Source organism: Camelus bactrianus, chromosome 13 (genome assembly GCF_048773025.1).
Source record: "Camelus bactrianus isolate YW-2024 breed Bactrian camel chromosome 13, ASM4877302v1, whole genome shotgun sequence".
Lineage (NCBI taxonomy): Eukaryota > Metazoa > Chordata > Mammalia > Artiodactyla > Camelidae > Camelus > Camelus bactrianus.
In genome coordinates this window covers 50,281,693-50,304,120 of record NC_133551.1, presented here as the reverse complement: position 1 = coordinate 50,304,120, position 22,428 = coordinate 50,281,693, and the positions used below count along the sequence as shown (strand labels likewise).

Here is a 22,428-nt window from a genome sequence, read left to right as displayed (position 1 = left end):
CCAGGTAATGATCTCTGATAATGCAGATGAATCTGAGGCACTGCACCGAGCTGAGGAAGGCAGACACAAAAGGCTACACCTCGCCTTGGTCCATTTGAAGCTCTAGAGGAGACAAAACCTGTGGTGTCAGGAAGCTGGACCCAGATTGTCTGGGCAGGAGGCAGGGGGAGCTTTGAGGGTGACAGGAACTTTCTAGGTCTTGATCGAGGTGGTGGTCACACATTGGTGAGCTTCTTAAAGCTCACACTTACAATACTTGTGTTTTATCGTATGTAAACTACACTCCCGTAGAGTTAAAAACAGGAGAAGCGATCTGGCTAGAGCAGGGACTGGGGGAAATGTCTTGAACAGAGAGGACACTTCAGAGTCTATGCTAGTGGACCGAGTGGAGCGGATCGACAGGCAGGGTTGAGAGTTAAATCACTTTGGAAGGAAAATCTTATATTTTAAAATAAAAGAAAGATTTTTCAAGTTTATTTTTAAGTGATTAGTAAGTTTAAATCTATTAAGATTGAGTGTTGATAATACTGTTTAGAAATTTTGAAAGTACGTGCTCAGGAGTGACAAGCTTGCTTCTCTCCTCCCCGGTCTGAACTCCCTCAGTACATAGATTCCACCGACCTGGAGCCGAGCACTTTGCAGGAGGAGCCTGTGCGCTACCACGAAGCCTGGCAGAAGCTGTGCAGCGCTCAGTAAGCGTCCTCCCCGCCTTCGGGGCCCAGGGGCTTGGGGTTGGTTTCAGTGGACAGAGTGCTGGGCTCTCGCATGCTGGCGGTAGGTCATCTGCCTGTTGAAATGTCTCTAAATGATTGAAAAGACTACGTACTGGATGGTTTAAGCCTCTCAAAAATACAGCCTATCAATTTGGTTGAATCTGGAGAAAACTAGTTCTAGTTCTATTGATATTGTTTACTGTATGCATCTCCGGACGAGACTTATTTAAAGGTTTTTCATCCAGAACATTGGATGAATACCGGTCAGTAGAGTCTCATAAATTGTTTTTGGTAGCTGTTATCTATAATAGTAGAAAACTAGCAGGAATTTCTAGGTCACTAGACAGTTGAAGGTTATGGAGCCGTAGGACGGTGTTTGGTGTGGCACACTGAGCTGACCGGGAAAGGCCCCCTTCCTACTTGGTGGGGGGGCACTTTAAGGCAAGAGGTAAAAAAATGCAAATTTAGGGAAGAATCCATGCCTGGGACAGACATTGTGTGGTAGTGGTATCACAATTCTGTTACTAAGAGAAGTCGGTGGCTTTGTGTGCATTTTCTAAGCCCAGAGAGTTTCCACACAGCTCACTGGCAGCCTTGAGATCGCAGTCCTGGCCGGAGCAGCAAGGCCTGTGGGCTTGCTTCATGGCGCCAGTGTCTGGGAAGTGGTTCCTTGGGTGCTCACTAAGAGCTGGGCTGGTGGAAAGGGGTGCCTGTGGTGTGCTCTCTTGCGCAGTGGTGTGCTGGTTCCAGGGGGATTTGGTGTTCGAGGGACGGAAGGAAAAATCCAAGCGATCGCCTGGGCTCGGAAACAGAAGAAGCCTTTTTTGGGTAAGAAGTAGGAAAGACGAGGAAGTTGCCACATGGGAGCCGGTAAATAAAACGTAGGTTATCAAAACTGAACGTAGATGCCATCTTTCCAGATAGCAACTCAAGTAGAAGCCTTTATGGTTCTGTTTTTGAGAAATTCAAGCTTGTCTTTAAAATGAAAAGTTTTTTTTTTCTAACTTACAGAAAGCATGATATAAGCAAGATTTTTATTAGTAAAGTAAAAAGGTAGTAAAAGATAGTGCACCCCTGAGTATCGGGAGCGGGCCAATCCGAGAGAGGAAGAAGCTAAAATGAAAAGTCTGAAGCGTGAGCTCCATGTGGTCATGGAATTTTGAGAGAATGAAATAGCAATTAGGAAATCTTGTCCATTTACTGAACCCAGCTGTTTGGCAGGACATGTGAGACTGGGTTTTATGTCCTCGTTTGGAACACCAGCTGTCTAATTGGGCAAAGTGATTTTGGATGCTTCCTGGTGCTGTAAATTTTAGTCATTTTCAACTCAATTGTAAATGGAAGCTTAATGGGAGATGGTAAATTCAAATACTTGAATTTTAAAGTACTGAAGAGAATATTATTTATTTCTAAAATCAGATAGCTTCTAAAACTTGGACTCTCCATATACCCTGAGGCCCTGTTTTTGAAATCCGGTACAGATAGAACATGGCAGGGGGTTACTTGTTTATAGCAGGAAATTATGAGTTTGTCACTGGAATTCTGCGAACAGGACATAAAGTCCACTGCAGGCAGGTCAGAAATGTGGGAGCTGCCTTTTCAACTGTCTTTCATTTGTTTTCCTCTCCACTTGTAAGGTGTGTGCTTAGGAATGCAATTGGCAGTTGTTGAATTTTCAAGAAATGTGCTGGGATGGCAAGGTAAGTGTCTACTTAAACACTTGTTACATTCTCTGTTAAGTGCTCCTGGAGGGTGTGAGCCGAGCACTGTGGAGGACAGGCCTGGTTTCTCAGTACCTGGTGGGTGCAGTAGAGGGGAGCTGCTGCATTTATCGAGGGAAAAAATTCTTCTCCAAGGGAACCGCCAACTGCTGGAGGAGGGAGCCCGGCTGAGCGAGCGGCCTGGCTCTCTGCCCCTGCATCCCCGGCTCTAGAGATGCCCACCCTCCCATCACCTTGGCCACCGTCCCTGAGCTGGTATCTGGCGAGAAAACTAACTGGCCAGTGTGTGGCGGTGCAGTTATCAGGAACCTGGGCTCTGGAGCTGGTCAGACCTGGGCTCAAATTCTGACTTGATCACTGACGGGTGATTTTAGACAAATTAGCCTTTTGGGACCTCTGTTTCTTCTGTAAAATGAGGGTAATAATGGTACCTCCGTTACACGGTTCTAAGAGTTAAATGAAATAATGCATGTACGTAGTCCCAGCACAGTGCCCAGCAACTAGGCAATAATCATATTGGCTCTGGGCCTCACTAATTACTGCAGCCAGACCCCTGGGAACTCAGTGGCTCCCGACAGCAATGGTTTGCTATTTCTCTGTCTGCTGTGGGTTGAGCAGATTCCACGTGGTGCGTCTGAGCCTGCCCTGCCCTGCACTCCGCTCTGCCCTGCAGGGACATCAGGGCAGTCTCGTCATCCACTGATTCAGCACCGCATCCTCACAGCATGGCGCCCGCCCAGCTCCTGCAATGACCAGCCCACTGGGTAGCTGGTACCCAGCTTGCTCATGTCCCACAGCTGAGCCCTGCTGGTGGGGGAGGACCCCACACATGGGGTGAATCCTGGGGTGCAGTGATCCCGTCAGGGCCACCGAGGGAAGAGCCTGCCACAGTCCATTTATTCTGTCGCCCAGCTAACACTCACTAGGTTTTCAGAAAGATGTTGTAAGTTGTAAGTAAGAAAAATCAACAGAGCAGCCCAGCTTTACAAAGTACAAGCAGTTTCTCCATGGACGGCTCACTGTTAGGGCTGGGTTTGTGTCACAATTTTTCACAACCCCGAGGGGACAGTGGCTCAGCTCTGTAGGCAGCAAGCCCCTGGTGCTGGCTTCTGGACTCCTGGCAGGCACTGTCCTACCACCCTCCACCCCAGAGCTGGACTCCTTCACAGCCCTGGTCTCCTGCCACCCACTGGGGTCCCCACGTGGGTGAGGGACCTGGGGATGCCCTGGCCCCGGTTTAGGCTACAGAGGGGAACAGTGCCTCATATGTCACATAGAGAAACCAGACACGCGGTGCCGGGGACTTGGTTCTTTCCTTTTAGTCTTCAGTGGTTTCACTTATGGTTAGACAGTAAATTCAGGAAAGGCTAGAAAGGAAATTTGGGTTTTGAAATCCATTCATTTCTGATTTAGCTCTTGAGTGAGGCAGTCGGGTAGTGCGGGGTATAGGGTGCTAAGGATAAAAGAAATGTAAGAAACAGTGTTTGCCCATAGCGGAGAGATACAGTCTGAAACAAAATGTGAAAAAATTGAGACAACAATGTGAGAGCTGTCAAAAGGCTGCATTATCCAAATAGAGATTATTAGGTTATTGGCCATTGGTTTTGGTTTTCCCATTTTCTACAGCTTGACTTCCCAGAGAGTCACAGAGTTACTGGAAAAAATTCACCTGTGTTTGCGTTGAGTATCTTCTATCTTAAAAATGTTATCCCTGGTTTGGACTCTAATCACTGAATAACTTTAAACTGAGGAGGGAAATTGTGATTTAGAGCTTAGGAATGAAACTTTTTTAAATAATCAGTTTTGTTTGTAACTATTTTTATAACAAAAGTATTTTGGTTTTTCAGATGCCAATTCTACAGAGTTTGACCCTAACACCAGCCATCCTGTGGTGAGTCCAGTGTCTGGAGCATCTAGAAGGGTGTGGAAGGGGCGTTAGTGGAACTGATTGAGGGTTAGAGACCGTGGGTTCATTCCAAAGGACTCTGAGGTCCTGCATTTCCAGGCCGGCCGGGTAGGAAGAACTTGTATTTTTCACTGTGTAATTTCTCATGACTCTTCCCAGTTTGCTACAGAAAGTTTTTCAGACAGGGGCCACCCCAGCCAACTGGAGAGGGCGTTCCTGGTTAGAATAACCCTCCACCCCCACCCCCCACCTCCCAGGAGCACTGCAGAACAACAGTGACCTGGGATGTGCCAGCCACTGTGCTCACTGCTCTCGTGTGTGAATTCATTTAGTCCCCAACAACCCCGGGAGATGGGCGTTTAGTAAAGACCCGCTGGAATGTAGTGCTGAGTTGCTGGACGGTGGCCCAAGCTCTAGGAGGCCGGCATTCCTCGTGTGATGTCTCCTGTCAGAGGAATGCGGCTCATGGGGGACAGACAGTGCCTTTCTTCATCTTTGAATCCCCTGCCCAGGTGTGACAGGCCTGTTCTTGGTACCAAGGACATTGTGCTCAACAAGATGGGCCAGGCTCTTGACCTCGGGGCACTTAGACAGCATCAGATACGTGTGTTTGTTGACCTGAAATTAAACTTTGCTAATACTCAGACCTCAGGAGGAAAAGAGCTCAGGTTTTGAAGTGTGGAGCCTAGGGGAAGATGGGGGTGCGCGGAGGAGGTCCTCCAGGTGAGAAGGGGCTCAGAGGAGCAGGGGACCAAGCAGTGGGCTGGACTGTCCCAGCTGGAGGGACTCAGCCAACCCTACATGAGCATCCCTCTCCTCTGAGCAGCTCATCAGTCTAGCGGAGGAGATGTGATAACATATCTGGTCTGGCATCCATGCTGTGATGTTAGTCTTTATTAGAACAGGCACCTGGGATCCACAGTGCTGGGCAGGACCGCCAGGAGAGGGGAGCAACTGTCTTATGAGGAGTGGTTGAAGGATTAGACTGCACAAGGTTCAAGACAGAGGTGTAAGAATGACCACTGGGAGGCATTTTCCTCTGTGACAGACATCTCTTCTAAGGGAAGGCCGGGGAATCCAGGCTCATTTTGCTCAGTGCAGGCAGCCGGTCTTCTAACCGAGGCAGGCGTGGCATCGCGTGTTTGTTTCTTGAACATCTCCAGGTTATAGACATGCCAGAACACAACCCTGGCCAGATGGGCGGAACCATGAGGCTGGGCAAGAGGAGGACCCTGTTCCAGACCAAGAACTCTGTCATGAGTAAGGGCGGCCTCCCGCAGGCCCAGCCTCACCCGGCACGTCCAGGACGCCTGTCTTGGGGTGCCGCGGCCAGGCTGGCATTTTGGTTTTGTTCTTGCTTTTGAAGCTCTTTTTCCCCTCCCAGTCACACTCTAGGATGCACTACAATGGCCAAAGAAAGCACTGTGGCTCTTAGAAAGGCCAGAGGCAATGCAGCCAGGGACCTGGGGAGCTTTGGGTGTGGACGAACCAGAATGAGGCAGTTAGGTGAAAGCCACTGTCAAAACGGGTGAAACTGCCAGTGTTGGCGAGTTTTGTCCCACAAACATGGTAGTTTCATCCAGTTCAAACTAAGTAGATATTACTCTAGAAGTACTAAGATGTGCTAAAGATTTAGAGGAGACTTGGAGAGGAAGATATTTAAGAACTGCTCGACTTGATTTTCTTTCCTTGTCCACTGGAAAGGCTCTGTCCTTGTTGGCAGGGCACCCGTGTGTCCGGGGTTCGCAGGAGGCATTAGGTTGAGTTACTCAGGGAGGGAGTCGTCCAGCCCTCGGGTTCTAGCGTCCTGCGGCTGCGGGGAGGCGGGGCCCTCCTGCTGGGGGAAGCTGCCTGTCGGCAGATGCCACATGTGTTCCCGGGCCCGGAGGTGCGGGGCAGCTTTGGTGGCTGTGACTTAGCCTTGGTGCCAGCAGGGTGCTGTGCGCCTTTGTCACCGTGTGTCAGGGGTGGTGGTAAAAGTCTGTTTCTGTTAGTTTTTCTTGGTCTCAAAGACTCAAAGCCCAAGAACTTGTCTGAACTGTGCTGCCAGCGCAGGGGGCTGGGGTCGGCAGAGAGTCGTAGGAATACCCTCTCGCGGGCCTGGCGGTGGGGGTGCTAGGAAGCAGCCCGGTGAAGGGAGCGGGGTGTGGTTGTGAGACGGGCCCGGGGTGGGACCAGCAGCCTTTGCCGCAGCGTGCTTCTTTTGCCAGGGAAACTCTACGGAGACCCAGATTACTTGGAAGAGAGGCACCGCCATAGATTTGAGGTGAGGATTTGAGCTCAGTGACCTTTACCATTTTCTCCTTTCTGTTGCTCCGAGAGCCCAGCCAGATTGTTCCTCATGCTTCAACAGGTGAATCCAGTCTTGAAAAAGTGTTTGGAAGAGCAAGGCTTGAAGTTTGTTGGCCAAGATGTTGGAGGAGAGAGAATGGAAATTGTGGAGCTGGAAGGTGATTGCTTGGGCGGCTGTGTTTAGTGGGAAGCTTCGGTTTTCTTGGCATGTGGGTGGGGAAAAGACAAAAATAGAAGCCCTTGACCTGACTGAATCAGGCAGCAGCTCTGTCTTGGGGGAGGGGTCCTGGAGAATGAGGTTCTGGAGCCCCAGGGGGCTTATCCTCGAGCTGAGGCCGGCCTCAGACAGCTGTCTCACCTCTGCCCTCAGGTCCTTGTTCTCCAGAGAGAGAGCTTGGACTTGGTGTTGAAGTCTGATCTCCTGGGACCTGCAGGACTCAATCCCATGCAAGTCAGGGGAGCGGGGGGATTGGGGGCAGAAACCTGGAGAGGAGGCACCTTCCGCCCGAGAGTGACAGCATGCAGGGTGGGGGGCCTTGGCCCTCCCGCGCTTTGTGGTCACCTTTACCCAGACTCTAATAAAGAAGCCATTTTCAAATAATTTTAGGGTCCATGGGAAATGTGGAGCATTTAGCAAGATTTTTGTCTCATCTTTCACATGTAATGCAGACACACAGTGAAGCTGGTTCTTTTGCATTTCTGTTTCAGATCATCCCTTTTTTGTTGGAGTTCAGTACCACCCTGAGTTCCTGTCCAGACCTATCAAGCCTTCCCCACCATACTTTGGCCTCCTCCTGGCCTCCGTGGGGAGGCTCCCGCATTACCTTCAGAAAGGCTGCAGGCTCTCGCCCAGGTGGGATCACACTCCCCTGGTCCCTCAGGTGGTCTACATTTCCTTATAGTGAGCCGTCTTCGCACTGTCAGTGATGAGCAGAGCCCAGGAACAGGGAGCCTCACTAATGTCCTTTCCTCCCCAGGGTTTTCTTAGGCTGCTCTGTGCCACTCCTGGCCTTCCCCCCAGCTTGGTGGCCAGGTCCCCTCTCTGTAGCATCTGGGCTCCAGGGTCATATTGTGGTCCATGGGGAACTGCGATTTTTCACGGGTGTCAGCCACAGCCCAGTGGATTTCATGCCCCACCGCTGCCTTTATCTGGAAGCAGTCAGTTACCCTGGCTTGGTGGTTAGGACAGCATGAGTGAAGTATAAAGCAAACATGTATCTTTTGTAACTGGAAGACCCTCTGTAGCTTTATGCTGACTCTGTAATATAGCAAAGGGTCTGATTTCTGTTGTGTGCAAACATCCCTGTGGTAGTGGTGGCTACAAAATCAGGGGAGTAAAGCGAGTGTTTGGTGAGAGCTGACAAATAAACCATCTGAATTCTGCAGGGACACCTACAGTGACAGGAGCGGAAGCAGCTCCCCTGATTCTGAAATCACTGAACTGAAGTTTCCATCAATAAATCATGACTGATGGTAACGTAAGTGATGTTTTTAAGCTTTGGTTTTATTTTGAATGGTGATAATATTAGAGTTATAAGAATACCGTAAAAGTTTAGTGTTGAAGAATTGTGTCTGCTAGAGAATGAAAGTGATCAGGTCAGTGTGGGCATCCAATGGGTGAGGAACTGCGCCCCCACCCCCCGATACAGTGTGCCTTCCCACCCTGCTCTGGGGACTCCAGCTGGGGGACACCAGGCACTCGGCACTTGTCTCCTTACTGATTGCTGCATTCAGGTGCCAGTCTGACCAAGTCCAGGGGAACTAGACTCTTAGAGCCTTGTTATTTCATGTAGCCATAAACTTGGAGATCTTGGAGGAGGTGACAGGTGTGATGGTGTGGTGTCATTTCTGCAGACCCTCAAGCTTTCATCAGAAAGTGCTTTAAAACCAATGCACACAGCACTTGTATGTTGATTGCTGCTTACTCTGGAAATCCATTAAAATCGGAACAATTATGGAACAAATGGCAGAAGTAGGAGGGGCCCAGGGGTGTCAGCCTGGAATATGTGGGGTCTGAAAGAACCAGGGAAGTGCGGGGTGGGGGGGGTCCCACCGCTAGTTAAGACATGCACCTGCCCTTGAGGCACGAGCAGGCGGCCTCCTGGCATCCTGCACGCCTCGCATCCACCACCAGGGGGCCTCATTGCTTGCAGGTCTGGTCTCCTGGGCTCAGGGCTGTGCTCCCCCCCCCCCCCCCCCCCCCCCGACCCTGGTTGATTAGCCACCTGGCCTGTGGTAACCTTAGCTAGGTGGGCGGGCAGGAGAAGTAGGTCCGAATCAGGATGAGGGCATTGGGGGCTTTCTCTGCCAGGTAAGCATTTAGCACAGATAGACTCATTAATCTCCACCAGGTAGTTTGCTGTAGCTCTCTGGTAGTCTTAGTAACTGCTGTAGACAGAAAGAAGACTTTTTAATAGTAAAGTGGTAGCTATCTTGTCACTTACACGGAATTCCCAACTGCCTCTCTCAGTAGAGAATTCCCTGTCAGTGGCCTTGTTAAGAGGCTGGGGCTATGGGGGAAAAATGCTTGTTTTGGGGCAGAGAGAGAGTCCATATAAAATCTTGAAAATGTACTATCCCCGCCAAAATAAAATAATTAAGTAATATAAAAATAAAAAAGATCTTGAAAACGTAGGATTCTTTAGGAATTAGAAATTTAGCTTCTCATTATTCATATTAGGGTCCTCGATGAAAACCAGGCCTAGTTTACCATAGCAATGGGCTGTACAGCCTAACTTTTCCACTTCAACATACATCATATAATTGTTACGAATTTTTTTAAACAGGGATGATTCTTGAAGAGAGCCTTTGGACTTCAGGAGTTTACAGCTTTGATTTTACACTCAGCTTTCGACACTTCCTTTAAATTATGTTTTTATTAAGGTATTTTATTATGGGGGAAGGTATCGGGAAGACTTTGTGGATTGCATGTCCCACCCACCCCGTGTACCGGCTCGTGCACAGCGTGCTGCCCACTGCTCCACTCTCTCCCTCGCGGTCCTCCAGCCTCCGACGAGACGTAGGACGTGCGGGCGGAGCCAGATGGTCACCACACTTCTCCCACCGCCTCACATCCCCGTGGATTCGAGCGTGTCACTGTTCCTTTCTCTGATGCCAGGACCATCCTAAAATGTGTGCCATGCGTGCAGCTGAGTGGGCCCGGAGGGGTGAGTCCAGCTAGTGCTGACCACCTCAGGGCAGGAGCAGCGAAACCAGAACTAAAGTGTCACCTCTGCCCCGTGCAGGGGGACCCTCTGCGCCATCTGTGGCTGGGACTTGTTGTCCAAAGGGATGGTCAGTTTGGCGTCACATGAAACGGCAAGCAGTCTGTCTGGAGTCTGAGTTAAGAGTCCCCGTCCTCTGGCTGCGCTTCTCTTCCCGGGGCTAGGAGACGCTCCTTGCATCAAGGGGTCGCTTAAAAAAGAACAGAATCTTTTGGGGAAACTGCCTCTCAATCCCTCTCATATATAGACAGCTTTGCCCAAGGGGACTCTTTCCTTCCAGAACGGTGTTACTGCGGTTGAAATGCAACATGAAAAGCTATTTTCTTAACGTGCTGTAACGACAGGCCAAGCTGCATGCCCGTTGTGTCCTGGCTGGACGTGGTGTACACACTAACTTAAATAAATGACGCAGAACGAGAGATGCACTTTGTACTGTCCTTCGTGTCGTGCCGGGTAGGAACTGTCTGAGCCCGGTGCTGGGCGTGCCCCTTTGCGGTCTGCGGAGCTGTCAGTGCCGGGCCCTCCTCCAGGGGAGCAGCCTGAAGTGGGGGGTCTTGTAGTTTGTTTAAAAACTAAGAAAGGAGACTTTTCTTTTTTAAGAGGAACCAGAATTTCCCCAAAAGGCTTCAAATTTAGGTTCTCAGCATATGGAGATTCAAAGCAGCATGGGTGCGAGTGGGCTGCGGCTCAACTTGAAGAAAGCGGGGACAGACGTGATGTTTACGAAGGATGTGCCCCCGCCCAGCCAGGCATGGCCCAGGAGCGGCCAGCAGGACTGCTCCGTTGCCCAGGCCTCCTGCTCCCCCGAGTGCAGGTCCTTGTCCTTAGTGGTTTTTCCTCCAAAGCGAAATTCGTGACATGGAATCCATGTTCTTTGTGTCACACTGGTGACGGGGGGGCCCACCCGGTGACGGGGGGGCCGACCCGCCCCGGGGCCCACCCGCCCCCTGGCTGCCAAGCACACCTGCCTATGAGCCGGCTCCTCCACGAAGTGTGTCTGAGGCCAGGACTCGGGGCTCAGGCCGGACTGCTTGTCAGGGGTCAGCAGCCTTTGTTGACGTTTAAGAAAGGGGGGCTTGGGAGAAAGGGGGTTCTCACCACTTGGCTCAGCTCCTCCATCAGAGACCCAGGAAGGAGACCCTCTGCTCACTAGGCCACGGCCACCATCACCGCTGAGGCCCAGAGGGCCATACAGGGACACCACCTCCCGACTGAGGGCAACCTGGCTGCTGCCTCCTGTCGGCGCTTCTCATGGGCTGAGCTGAGATGTTTTCATTCACAGAGGCCTTGGTACTTTCAATGTTGCCGAATGGGTGAATCCTAACCCCGTCTCCCATCTGGTGGTTCCATCAGACTTCAGTCATTTTTGTAAAAATCAGCAGCTGCTCCTGTCTGACTTCCTGAGCTGCACCCCCTCTGTCTGTAGTTCTTAAGTGGCCTCTGAAAAGCTGGCTCAGGCCCTGTGGTTGGGTGACCCCAGGGAGCTCAGTGGGTTGGTAACTGGTCAGGAGGTGGGCATCCATGATCACACTTGGTCCCTATAACTGGTGTGTGTTTGGTAAGTGGGAAACGCAAGTCTCAGAGTAGCTGTGACTGGCCCAGGGGGCTTCTCTGTGTCCACTCCGTGGATGTCGCCAAGGACCTCTGGGCTGGGGGATGGAAGGGGATCACTGAAGTGTGTTCCGTGGACCCCTAGTCCTGTGAAATGCCCTGTTTGACAAGTTTCCATGAGTTTTAGTAGCTCAGACCCTAAGTTTAGGGGTGTCCTTGTTTCATCAGCAAATATTTACTGGGCATCTACCCCATGCCAGCTATGTTTCAGGTTCCGTACCTAAAACACTGAACAAAACAGACCAAAATCTCCATCCCCTAGAGCATGTGTGACTGACAACTGCACCAGAGAAAAAAGTTGGAAGCAGGAGAAGGGAACTGAAGTGCTGGGAGGGGGTGTGTTTACAGTAGGGAGGGTAGGAAAATTGCTTTCCACTCCACTTGAGGGTAGAGCCATGCAGCTCTCTTAGGGAGGAGCATTCCAGAAGGGGAAGCAGCCCATGCAAAGGCCCTGAGGCAAGTGTGCTCATGAAACAAGTTGGTCAGTGTAGCTGGAATGCAGGAGCCAGGGTCAGGGCTTGTTGAGGCAGATGGGCCAGGTTGCAGGGGATTGTGCAGACCACTGTTTCAGCTTTGCTCTGGATGAGATGGGGAGCTCTTGGAGGGCTTTGAGCACAGGTGTGGCATGATCAGACGATGGCTTAATAGAGTCTCAGTCTGCTGGTGGAGATGGCCGGGGAAGTAGCTCGTGCAGGAATCCTTTCCAGTGGCTGGAGGTTGCTTGGAATAGAAGTCAGACCCTTCCTGTGCAGGTGCTGGTATGTGCTGGAGAGAATCAGGGCACCAGCTGGCCCCCCGCCTATTGTCGCTATCCTATAGATGAAGAAACTGCTTGAGGTGTAGCAATTTGCCCTAAGGTACCTGGTATTCAAGGCAGAGATGCACTGGAACCCAACCATCCGAGGGTCCTTTCCCCATAGCTCTGTGGGGGGAGGAGCGCAGGGCTGGCTTGGCCTCCTGGACAGACATGGACTCATGACCCAGCTGCATCCAACCAGCCAAGCGTTCCAGAAAGAAGCATTCTTGCTCTGGGTGCATGTCATTTATTAAAGAGCTTTGAGACGGTCACACATGCCAGCAAGCCAGGTTGGGTTGCAGGGTGGCCTGTTCGCTCTATAACTTCAGTTACTGAATGTGCCTTGCCATCTGAGGAGGGGCAGATGACAAGTCCCATTTTGGCCCTGTGTAGCCAATGTGAGTCAGAGACCCCAGCTGGGCCAAATGAGTGTTTCAGGGAGAGGGACAGTCCCTTACCGTTCAGCCCATGGATAGAGAGCTCTCGCCAAGTTTTTACAAGTTCTTTCTGAAAGTAAGGCCCCTTGGGGATTGTGCTAAGAGCAATTTCTTAGCTACAGACACCGGGGTCTGCTCAGGACTGAAACTGCGTGGGGACCAGCCTGTGGGTGCACGCTTGTTGAAGGAACCAGGAAGTGCAGTGCTCCCATCCACCTCTGAGCAGCCCAGACTGGTTTTATTGGGAGGACCAGGGCTCAAATAAGAAATCCCTGCATCTTCCAGGCAGAGCGCTGGGGCCCTCACAGGACGCAGCAGGTGCAGGAGATGGGCCTGCGCTGCTGCAGCTGCTGCTGGAGCTGCTCCTTCTCTGCCGTCAGCACCTTCAGCCTCTCCTCCAACTTGCTCAGCTCAGCCATCCACTTCTGAGGGGAGATCGGAGAAGCCGTGTCTAAGTTGATATCATCTCAGGTCTGTGTGCCCTCCACTTGGGGTTGAACTGATGGAGGAAGGCAAGGCCAGAGAGCCCAGGGGTTCTGCTCAGGGCCACTGGGCACCATGCTGGCCCTGGTAGGTGGGGGAGCCAGGGCCCTGACCAGTCATCTCTGAGGTCTTGGGGGAAACTCTCCTGACCTGAGGGTCCTGCCAGCATCCCAGGCACTAGGGTGACCCATCCTTCCCTCTCTCTGTCAGCCCCTTGGTCTCCTCTGCTTTTCTGCCACCTGATGTTTCCCTCTTGAAAAGACTTTTCCTTGGCACTGTGTCCAGCACTCAGTCCTTGAGTTTGTTGTAAAACTTCAACATTCCACCCTCCCAGCTCCCCCAGCTCCATTGCAGTGGAATATGGGAGGTAGTGGGCTTGTTTCCACCCAGTCCCTCTGGTGTGCTCACAGGGCAACAGAGGACCAGGGGACCCGGCGGCCTGCCCAGGACTGCTCAGTGGCCTAGGGGCCCAGAGCCGGCTTGGCCCCCACCCCGCCTGCTGCGGTCTTGGCCACTTACCTGCCTGCACCACTCCTGGATGGTGCCGACGGACAGCGGGCCCTGGATGCTCCCGTCTCGCCGCAGGAACACCTCCCCCTGGTCGGTCTCGTAGAGCTGCGGCTCGGCCTGGGCCTTGGGGGCGTGCACACTCAGGCGGATCACCTTGGTAAGGGCAAGGATAGCTCTGCTGGCGCTGCATTGGACAGTTTGCAGCCCTAATCCCGCCTCGCTGGCGCCTGGGGCAGCCTGGGGGTGCTGAGGCCAGGGCTGTTTCCAGGCTTTCCTCTAGTCTTTCTTTTCCGAACTCCTCCCGGCCCCCAGCGGCCCCAGTTCACCTTGAGAGGGGTGCTGGTGGCAGAGGTGCTGACCACAGGGATGAAGGTGAGCCTGTAGGCTTCAGGGAAGACCTGGGGCTTGAAGCCCTGCAGGATGGAGTCCACTAGCAGGCGCACGCGGTCCTCATCGCGGTGGCTGCAGCGGATGCCCTGCACCAGGCCGCTGTCCTCCACGCCCACCAGCAGGCTGCCGCCCTCGCTGTTGAGGAAGGCGCACACATAGCGCCGCAGGTGGTGCTTGAAGGCCTGGTTCAGGTACTCGCCGCCACCCCGCTTGAACTCCACATTGCGTGTCTCGCTGCCCAGAAAGGCGCCCTGGAAGAGGCGCTCCTGGCCCAGGATCTCTTGGTGCACGATGGCACTGTCTGAGCGTGTGCCGCTGGGCCAGCCCTGGGGGCTCCGCTGCCACGGGGCCAGGGCCCAAGTAGGAGGGTGGGCAAGCATGGTCGGTGGGAGACTGGAGCCTGGGATGGGACCAGGGCTAGGGCCAGGGCTCGGGCCACTGTCCTCCTCCTGTTGGGGTGAGTGGTGAGAGCGGAGTGTATGGGCCAAGGCAAAAGCCGGGAGGCCCAATCTTGGTGGCGACAGGGACAGGCGCCTCCAACAGCCCCCATCCTCCCACCTCCCACCCCTGCCGGGGCCCAGCCCGCATGTGCATCCTGATACCCGCCCAGGCAGAGGGATCTAATTCTGCCCACCGTCCTGAGGCCATTGTGGGAAACTCCACTGGGTCAGGGGTTCAAACCATCCAGTGCTCCTTCCCTGAGGGCTGCCCTCTTCCCAGGTGGACTGAGGGATGCATGTGGGTAAGAGCTGTTCTCCTTCCTGGGTGGGAGCTGGGACACCTGAGGCCACTCTCTTCCCACTTGGGTTGTGGGTAGGCCTCTGAGGCCCAGGGCTGGATCATCTCAGGAGATACCTCAGCACCCTGAGATCCCCTGTGACAGAGCTGCATGTATCTGAATTGAGAGGGGCTCTCAGAGATCCTACCCATTTCCTAATCTCCCTTAAATCCTCACTGATCACTTTCTGGACAACCGACTAGCTCTCCTGAATCTCAACTTTCCTCCAGTCCTCCCGAGTCCCCTTCTGTGGTTTCTGCTCTGTTCCCGGGCTCTGGCCATGAGCCTGCTTCCCTAGTCTGGGCCTCACCACTGGACTCCCTGCCTCCAGGCTCTCCCTGTCCTCTTCGCTGACCCTAGATGCAAGTCATACTGTCACTCCTCTCTTAAACCCTTCCCTGGCTCCCTGATGCCTTCCAGCCTCCAGAAGGGTGTCTAGTTTTGGGAGCTCAGTGCTAGCTGGGCCACGGTGATGAGAAGCACACCGCCACCAGCCCCGCAGCTCCCAGAGAAGACAACTTAGCAGAGACGCGAGAAAACTGTCAACCATCATATAAACATGCTGTCGGGCCACAGGGCTTTAAATGTATGCCCCAGGGCTGCTGAGCTCTCCGACAGTTTAAACCCCATGGAGTCTTCACTTCCCCCGAGAAAAGACAAACCAAGATCGCCCTTCCCACAGAGTGATCTACCACCACCTCAGCGAGTTGACTGCTCTGTTAGATGCCCACGAAAGCCAACCTTTCTCCTGCTCTGTCTGGGTCTCACAGCCCTTGGTGGCCTGGCCCCTACCCTCTGGCCTGGCTTTCTTCCTCAGTCCCCCTGGCAGCCTCTGGCCTAAGTTCCAGGGACATCAAACGACCTGCCTCCCTGCAAATGCAACCCCACCCCCCACCATGTCCTCTTGTATGTGCCATGTCCCTCTGCTTGGTATGTCCTTCCCTGAGTGCCTGTCCCATCCTCTAAGTCCCAGCCTGGATCTCACTCCCCTGCAAATTTGTCCCTGGAGAGCAGGGAGGACCTTTCTGGGTTCTCCTGCTCCAGGCCGCCCCCTCCGGTCGTCTGGCTCTGTTCACAGATGCAGGGCTCCCTGAGGGCAGGGCCAAGGCTTTGCTCTCTGCTTTACTCTCTGCTTTACTGCCCAACACAGAGGGGGCACTGGTGTTGTCAACTGAGCGGGTGAGGTCAGCCAAGGAGAAGGCCGGGACCCTGTGAATCCCAGAACCTGGATGGCCTGGCCCAGAGGCAGAATGTGGGAGGGCCCCAGGAGGGTCTGATACTTGCATCTTCCTTCATGTGCTCCCAGGCTGGAGGCAAACTCTAAGGGTCAGTATCCTTCTGGGATCACGGTCATTGAGTAGCAACCCCCGAGTTTGCAGACTCGTCCCCAGTTCCTCAAAGACACCCCTCCAGCCCCACCCAGCACAGGCCATCCATCCCCAGGCCTCTCCCAGGGCTTGAGGGCTACCTGGCTCGGGGATAGCCTCACTGACCTCTCTGCAGGTTGAGTGATCCCGGCCCTCCCCCAACACCAGCTCCTTCCCGCGGGCCACCAGCTCCTTGATGATCTGGTGCTCCTCCAAGGCTGTGTGCAGGCGCCAGGGCAGGGAGGCCAGGATGTCCTTGTGGGTGGCCACCTGCACCAGCGCGTAGGCCTTGCGTGGCCGCCGCACCACCTCAATGTGCTCCCGCTCCACCGGCAGCTCGAGCCGCTCCAGGGTGTCTCGCAGCAGGCAGGTGAGCACAGGCACCGAGAATTGAGGGTTCAGGTGGCCCACATAGAGAACATGCCTGCCGGGAGCCACCTGGATGCTTGAGTCCTCAGGTGGGGCCTGTTTCATGGAGAGCTCCTGCAGAGGCTGCCGGCCTGGGGGCTCCATGAGGGGCTCCTGCACCTGTGTTTTGGTGCTCTCTTCCTTGGGGGGGGGGTCTCTGGAGGGGCCTCCCTTGGAAAAGATTCTGGAATTCCTCACTGCTGGTTGCTCCTCTCAAGGCCCTGGGCTCTCGGCTCGGCCCAGGGCCTCCCAGCGGACTTGGAGAGGGCCAAGGCTCCTCGGAGGTTCACAGATTGGCAGGGGCTGCGTAGGGCCAGAGAGAGAGGGTGGGCAGAGGGCCAGCAGGAAGGGGCCTGCCACCCACCCAAGGCCTAGGACAGGAAAGAGAAGAGTGAGACAGGCCTGAGCCAGACAACAGAGCATGTGGGCCTGTCCCTCCATCCCACAGGAGGGAAGGGAAGACCGAGGGAATATGCTTGAATTGGGGCAGAAGGGACGAGAACTCAGGTCCCTGAGGGCCTCCCAAATCCCTTCATTGTCCCCAGAAGTCCTGTCCTCCCTCACCAGGCCACAGGCTGGCCTCCTAGTTGCCCTCAGGGTTTCCTGCCCACCAGAGTTCACTGCTGCCCCCAGGCACCAGAGAAACCTTCTCAAGGGACCTTTGGAGAAGCAGCTTTTACCCAGGGCTCTAAGGATTTCCTGTGTCCCCTCTGCTGCTTCTCCTTGCCTGGTCTGAACCTGCTGTGGGCCCAACTGAGGCTCTGAAGCAGTCAGGCTGGGTCAGAGGGTTTTAGAGCTGAGGTTCTTATGCTTTGGGCGCACTGATGAAAGCTATGGCCCCTCCCAGAGCAACGGCCTTCACATACATACATATAATCTGAGGAGGCTCGTCTAGACCGAATCCTCTGGTTTGGGTCCCAAGAGCAGAAGTGAGGAGGGGCAGAGCGAGGGCAAAGCTGGGGCCCCTGTGTACCTCCCTGGCCACCTCCTGCTAGGCCAGGGCCGTCACTCCTGAGCTGTGCACATATGTACACACACCAGCCAGTCCACTCACCCCCACACACCCCGCCTCCGGTCCGCGTGGCAGGTACGGCCGGCCTGCATCTTTTCAGATTGGATCCTTGAGGCAGTTAGGGCCTGGGGCCCACCACTGTTGGGGTGGAGGCATTCAGGGCAAACGGGAACAGGAAGAAAAGGGAGGCCTATGACCTTTATGTCCTGATGGTTCCTGGGGGAGCATGGGAGGTGCCATCCCTCAGCTCCCACAGACCCGAGTCCTGGCCAGCAGCTCCCAAGGGCGCTTGGGGGCTTGGCACCGGACAGGGGAACCAGGGCTGGAGGGAGTGGGTGGGGGCCTGTGCAGCCACCTCTGTGATCTCAGGAGAGTCAACAATGCCTCTGTGCCAGCCTCAAGCAGGCAGGGCTGGGAAGTGAATCCGGAAAACTTCTCCCTGACTTCTCACCCCACTGTAAACAGATGTCCCACACAGCTTGGTGGGGGGCTCCTTCTGCGAAGCTCCCAGAATCCAGGGACTGAAGACATACTTCCTCCCTCTGTAACGTCCTTCCAGGCCCTAGTGCCCACACAGGTCCCCCGGAGCCCCAGGTCTCCACCTCCTGCTTCAGTCACCAACGCCAGGCTCCACTGGGCATGGGTGGGCCCGGCTACTCCCAGGATGGATCAGAATGCACATAGTTGGTTCCAAGGCTCCCCTGACACCAGGCTTTTCTCTTTGCCAGAGATGGAGGCTGCTGTCCAGAAGAGCCCCGAAAAATAGGTCAAGCATTGCCATCTCTTTTGAAGGACAGGGTTATCACCTGCTGTTTGACAGGGGCCAAGACTTGAGTGATACGCAGCCTTTATTAATGCAGAAATCTGTTCTTGGGTGGGCAGGACGTTGACAGTGCTTTCCATTATGTAGCCGCAGGCAGCACTTCTGCAAGTCCTGATTTGGGGGAGGGGAGGGTGGCGATCAGACTGGGGAAGCTATTTGACAGCATAGAGAGGAAAGCCGCCTTCTCTGAGTAGCTAATTCTGAAGATGCCAATGAGTTTTGATTCCCTGGGGACTGAGGCAGAGGCTTGGGTAGGGAACCTGAGAAAAGAGACTTCGGTGTGGGGCAAGGAAGAGGCCCCAGGCCCCAAGTGGTGGAGTGTGGGGCTCAGGGGAGGGACCCAGCAGCCAGGTCTGACCCGTCTCTGCAGCCGCAGCGGCTCTCAGCTTCCCACACCTCCCCTTCTTCTTCAGGCCTTTCTAGACTCTGCCACCATGAGCTGCTCCCACAGCAACTGTACAAGTGGGGCTGTAGCTGTTTTAGACAGTTAAACTCGAGTCCTGTTGAGTGATGCAGAAACAGACAGCTGGCCAGGAGAGGCACGGACAGATGAAACACGTGAACACAACAAACACGTGGACTTTACATACTTCTCTAGAGGCCTTGCTATCAGGCAGCTGTTCGCCATGACGTTTTCCAAACTGATTTGAATGCCAAAACTTTCCCCATTCTTCCTGGAAATCTCTTTAAATGACTGTATTACATGTTTCCCTGGGCTCTTTCAACAACCTTATGTGAGCCGAACATCAATTCCACTGCTTTTTTTTTTGCAGGGGCAGGGGAGTAAAACTGTCTTTCATTGTAAGCGCTCAATACATTTACAAGATAATATTTTAAATACTGGAATGCACTGCAGTATAATTGGGTCATTTTACAGCATCTTCGGCTTTCTGGCAGCCACGCGTTTAGTGTTGTGGAATAGGCAGCCCCTTTCAGTCCTCTGTCTGGATGCCTGTAACCTTAGTGACAACCCCCACTTGGCAATGGAGGAAAAAACTTCTTGAATTTGAAGTTAAGAATGCGAAGTGGGTCCAAAGATGAGGGTTAGAGGGAGACAGCAGATCCGGGTCTCCTCGTGTTACCTGATGAGTGTCACTTGGTGGTGCACGCGGCCATGATCATCAGGCGTGGGTGTCTGCGCTAACCGCCCAGGGACCCCAGCCGAGGGGCAGGGACAGGAGAGGGGTGGAGACTAAGCCAGCTGTTACATGGGAGAGGACAGGACGTCAGAAGAGCAAACTCTGGAACGCACAGGGGTCAGAGTGTGGACGCAGCCTTCACCACCCAGGCCCCATGACACTCCAGCCTCAGTCCTGAGTCCTCTCTTGTGTCTACCAGTTTTGCCTGTTGATTCCTGCCTGGCCCAGCACCCTCCCCCAAGACACCTTGGGCCAAGGGTCTGCACCCTGAGACCTGTCCGCTGCTGGCCCCTGGGAGCATCTGCAGTGGCTCTGGTGTCTCAGGTCGGGCACAAATACACAGTCCTCATGCTTGGCCCGGGGGGATCCAGCTGTGGCGCTTCCCTGGGAAAACGGGGTGACTCGGGGCACTGTGGCAAGGAGGCTGTAAAAAGCTGAAGGTCAACAGAGACAGAGGAGGAGGGAGTATCCAGTGTCTCTCAGGCAAGAAGGTTTTCCTTGTTTTCAGCTTTGGTTGTAACGAGAGGCAAGTCGCCTCCGGCTCTTCCTGAGTGAGGAGGGGCAGTGGTACCAGCATGAGGGCAGAGACAGGTGTCCCACCAGTGCCACAGCCCAGAGAGGGTCTCAGATTTTTCCATAAAGAGGAGTGCTGTGGACACTCCTGCTCAAGACTAATGACTTGGACCACAGGACACAGCAGAGCCCAGGGCCACAGGCCACGTGGCCGGCAGCAGGGGGGGGCTGTGGGTGGGGACGGGGCAGGGGTTCCCAAAGGATTCAGCCTTACGTGGAGCCTGGCCTCCCCTCCCCTCCCCTGCAGTGCCTGGGCCTCTCCTCCCTGACGTTCCTCAGCACCGGAGTCAGCGTCTGTGTGTCTCGGCGTTGAGGGTGGGCACACAAAGCTGCTGCCGGGAGGCCTCTGTCCTCCAGCCCGGCTTTCCCACATGCCTTCCTGCTTTGTGGGTGGCTGCACTTCTGGGGGTCAAAGGTGAGGCCACTTCAGCTCCCTTGGATGACTCTGGGTCACTACTCAGAAGGCTTGGCTTTGAGGAACAGTTTCAGAAGTTGAGGTTTTGTTTATGTTTTTCTTAAGACATTCAATTCTGCCTACAGCGGTGAGGGTAGTATGAGTGAGTACCGTCCCCTCCCCTCCTGCAGAATTTGACTTTTGGTTACCTTTCTAGTTCTGTTGCCTTGGAAACCAGATAAAAATAGAATGTCAACTGCTTCAAGGCAACGGTGATTATGGTAAAAGTGACCCTTAGTTGTAAACTCCGTGTGTTCCAGGAGTTCTCCATGTGAACTACACACATCCATTCCCGCCGGGCTTCCTCAGTGCAGTGGCTCGGCTGGGCCATGTCCCTCATGGGGACCTGGAAGCTGTGCTTATGGAACCTGGGGATTAGAGCTGGCCTTGGGACACGACGCTTCCAAGCCAAGGGGAGCCCCACTTCTCCCTATGTCCCATCCCCTTGCACTTGAGCTGCCACCTGGGCAACAAAGAATAGTCCTGGATGATAGCGGGCTGTGCAAGGACCACCCCACTGAAAAGGCCTGCTCCGTGCTGTCCTGCTGGCACAAAGGGAGGGCCGTGCCAACCTAGCCTGTGGCAGCCCCCAGCCTGCATGGCCAGCAGGAGCCAGGACGAAGGCTGCCGGCCGGTGCTGCGGTAGGAGGTCCTGCACCCCTTACTAACTTCGGAGTTTGGAGCCAGGAACCTCCTGAAGCTTTAGTTTCCTCATCTTTAAAATGCGGGGAACATGGTAGTCATCCCTGAGGGCTGTAGGGAGGTTTAAGTGCGCTAATGTACATAAGCAACTTAGCACAGGAAGCCCTTGACAAGCGTTCACGGGCAAGCTGCATACTCCCGGCGACGAGAGGCGGGGTGGGGGGTGGCGTTCTGCTCCACAAGGCCGGGCTGTGCAGCACGTCTGGCCTGCCTGCATATGCTGGTGTTACCTTCACACCCAGAAGGTTGTCATCAGGGTCCAGGACGGCCCTCTTTGGGAGGACCCTGAATGAACAGCATAGCCTACCAGACGTAGACGCAGGCCCAGGAGTCTGGAAAATGGGCTCATCCTGCTTTGGCAGCCCTGCCCCTGACTACTTCACAGGGATCATGGTTAGAACCTCACAGTGGCCAAGGGGAAGACCATGCTGGAACTAGGCACTGGCGAGGGCTGGTGAGACCTTCAGAAGTCTCCTCACCTAAAGTCCTCACAGCCAGATGGGCCCAAAGAAGGGAAATGACCCACCCAAAGCAGCATAGAGAATGGCGGGACTGTCTCGAACCTTGGCCTTGGCGCCAGATTGCTTGGCTTCAAACACCTACTTTGGTGCGTCCTGGCTATACGATCGGAGCTTAAGTTTCCTCATTTATAAAGTGGGTCTGTTCTGAAGATTAAATGAGATAATTCTAATTCACGTGGAGGAGTTCGTGGGGCACACGGTGACGTGAGTATCAGTCATCATCAGGTCACACTGCACTGCACTGCAGCCCTTCGTAAACAGGGATGTGTTTTACGAACAGAGTACCTGGCCCCTGCTCAGAACAAGGGGTACGATGCAGGCCGGGCCAGCCTGCATCTCTCCTCCCCCCACGAGGACGAGGATGCTCCCTGGAGCTGCTGACCCTAATGCTGCCCTTCTGCTTGGGCTTCTGTGGCTGCTGCGCTCACTGCCGTCTGGCTGCACAGGAGCAAAGCGCTGTGAGTGCAGAGAGTGGCTCTCACACCGTCTTCCCAGGGGCTATGCAATGCCGGGGCCCCAGTGGGCAAGTGGCAGACAGCCTGTTCTTCAGGGACCACTGAAGTCACAG

At 54.2% G+C, this 22,428-nt stretch overlaps 2 protein-coding genes across 4 annotated transcripts in view; one reads left to right on the top strand and one right to left on the bottom strand.

Moving 5' to 3' along the window:
* CTPS1 (CTP synthase 1) overlaps positions 1-10,275 on the top strand; it is a 27,722-nt gene extending 17,447 nt beyond the window's left edge. For all 3 annotated transcript variants that reach the window (XM_074376716.1, XM_074376718.1, XM_074376717.1), the window contains 10 exons: positions 604-692; positions 1,447-1,541; positions 2,351-2,413; positions 4,282-4,325; positions 5,504-5,600; positions 6,551-6,606; positions 6,694-6,790; positions 7,341-7,485; positions 8,019-8,110; positions 9,419-10,275. In XM_074376716.1, the coding sequence (XP_074232817.1) occupies positions 604-692; positions 1,447-1,541; positions 2,351-2,413; positions 4,282-4,325; positions 5,504-5,600; positions 6,551-6,606; positions 6,694-6,790; positions 7,341-7,485; positions 8,019-8,103 (771 nt within the window). In that variant the 3' untranslated portion in view covers positions 8,104-8,110; positions 9,419-10,275. The remainder of the gene's footprint in view (positions 1-603; positions 693-1,446; positions 1,542-2,350; positions 2,414-4,281; positions 4,326-5,503; positions 5,601-6,550; positions 6,607-6,693; positions 6,791-7,340; positions 7,486-8,018; positions 8,111-9,418) is intronic.
* On the bottom strand, positions 10,259-22,428 carry SLFNL1 (schlafen like 1). Its single transcript, XM_045520242.2, has 4 exons — positions 16,355-22,428; positions 14,020-14,532; positions 13,703-13,846; positions 10,259-13,125 (listed from the first exon to the last, which is right to left on the bottom strand). The coding sequence occupies exons 1-4, from the start codon at positions 16,739-16,741 to the stop codon at positions 13,003-13,005; spliced, it is 1,167 nt and encodes a 388-aa protein (XP_045376198.2). The 5' UTR covers positions 16,742-22,428; the 3' UTR covers positions 10,259-13,002.

Bases quoted from the DNA above. Each gene is read 5' to 3' on its own strand.
- SLFNL1 (XM_045520242.2), bottom strand. From the start codon at position 16,741: ATGGAGCCCCCAGGCCGGCAGCCTCTGCAGGAGCTCTCCATGAAACAG. The intron at 13,847-14,019 runs GTGAACTGGGGC...GCCCTTACCAAG, and splicing joins CCACCAGCACCCCTCTCAAG to GTGATCCGCCTGAGTGTGCA. The intron at 13,126-13,702 runs GTAAGTGGCCAA...ATCTCCCCTCAG, and splicing joins TCCAGGAGTGGTGCAGGCAG to AAGTGGATGGCTGAGCTGAG.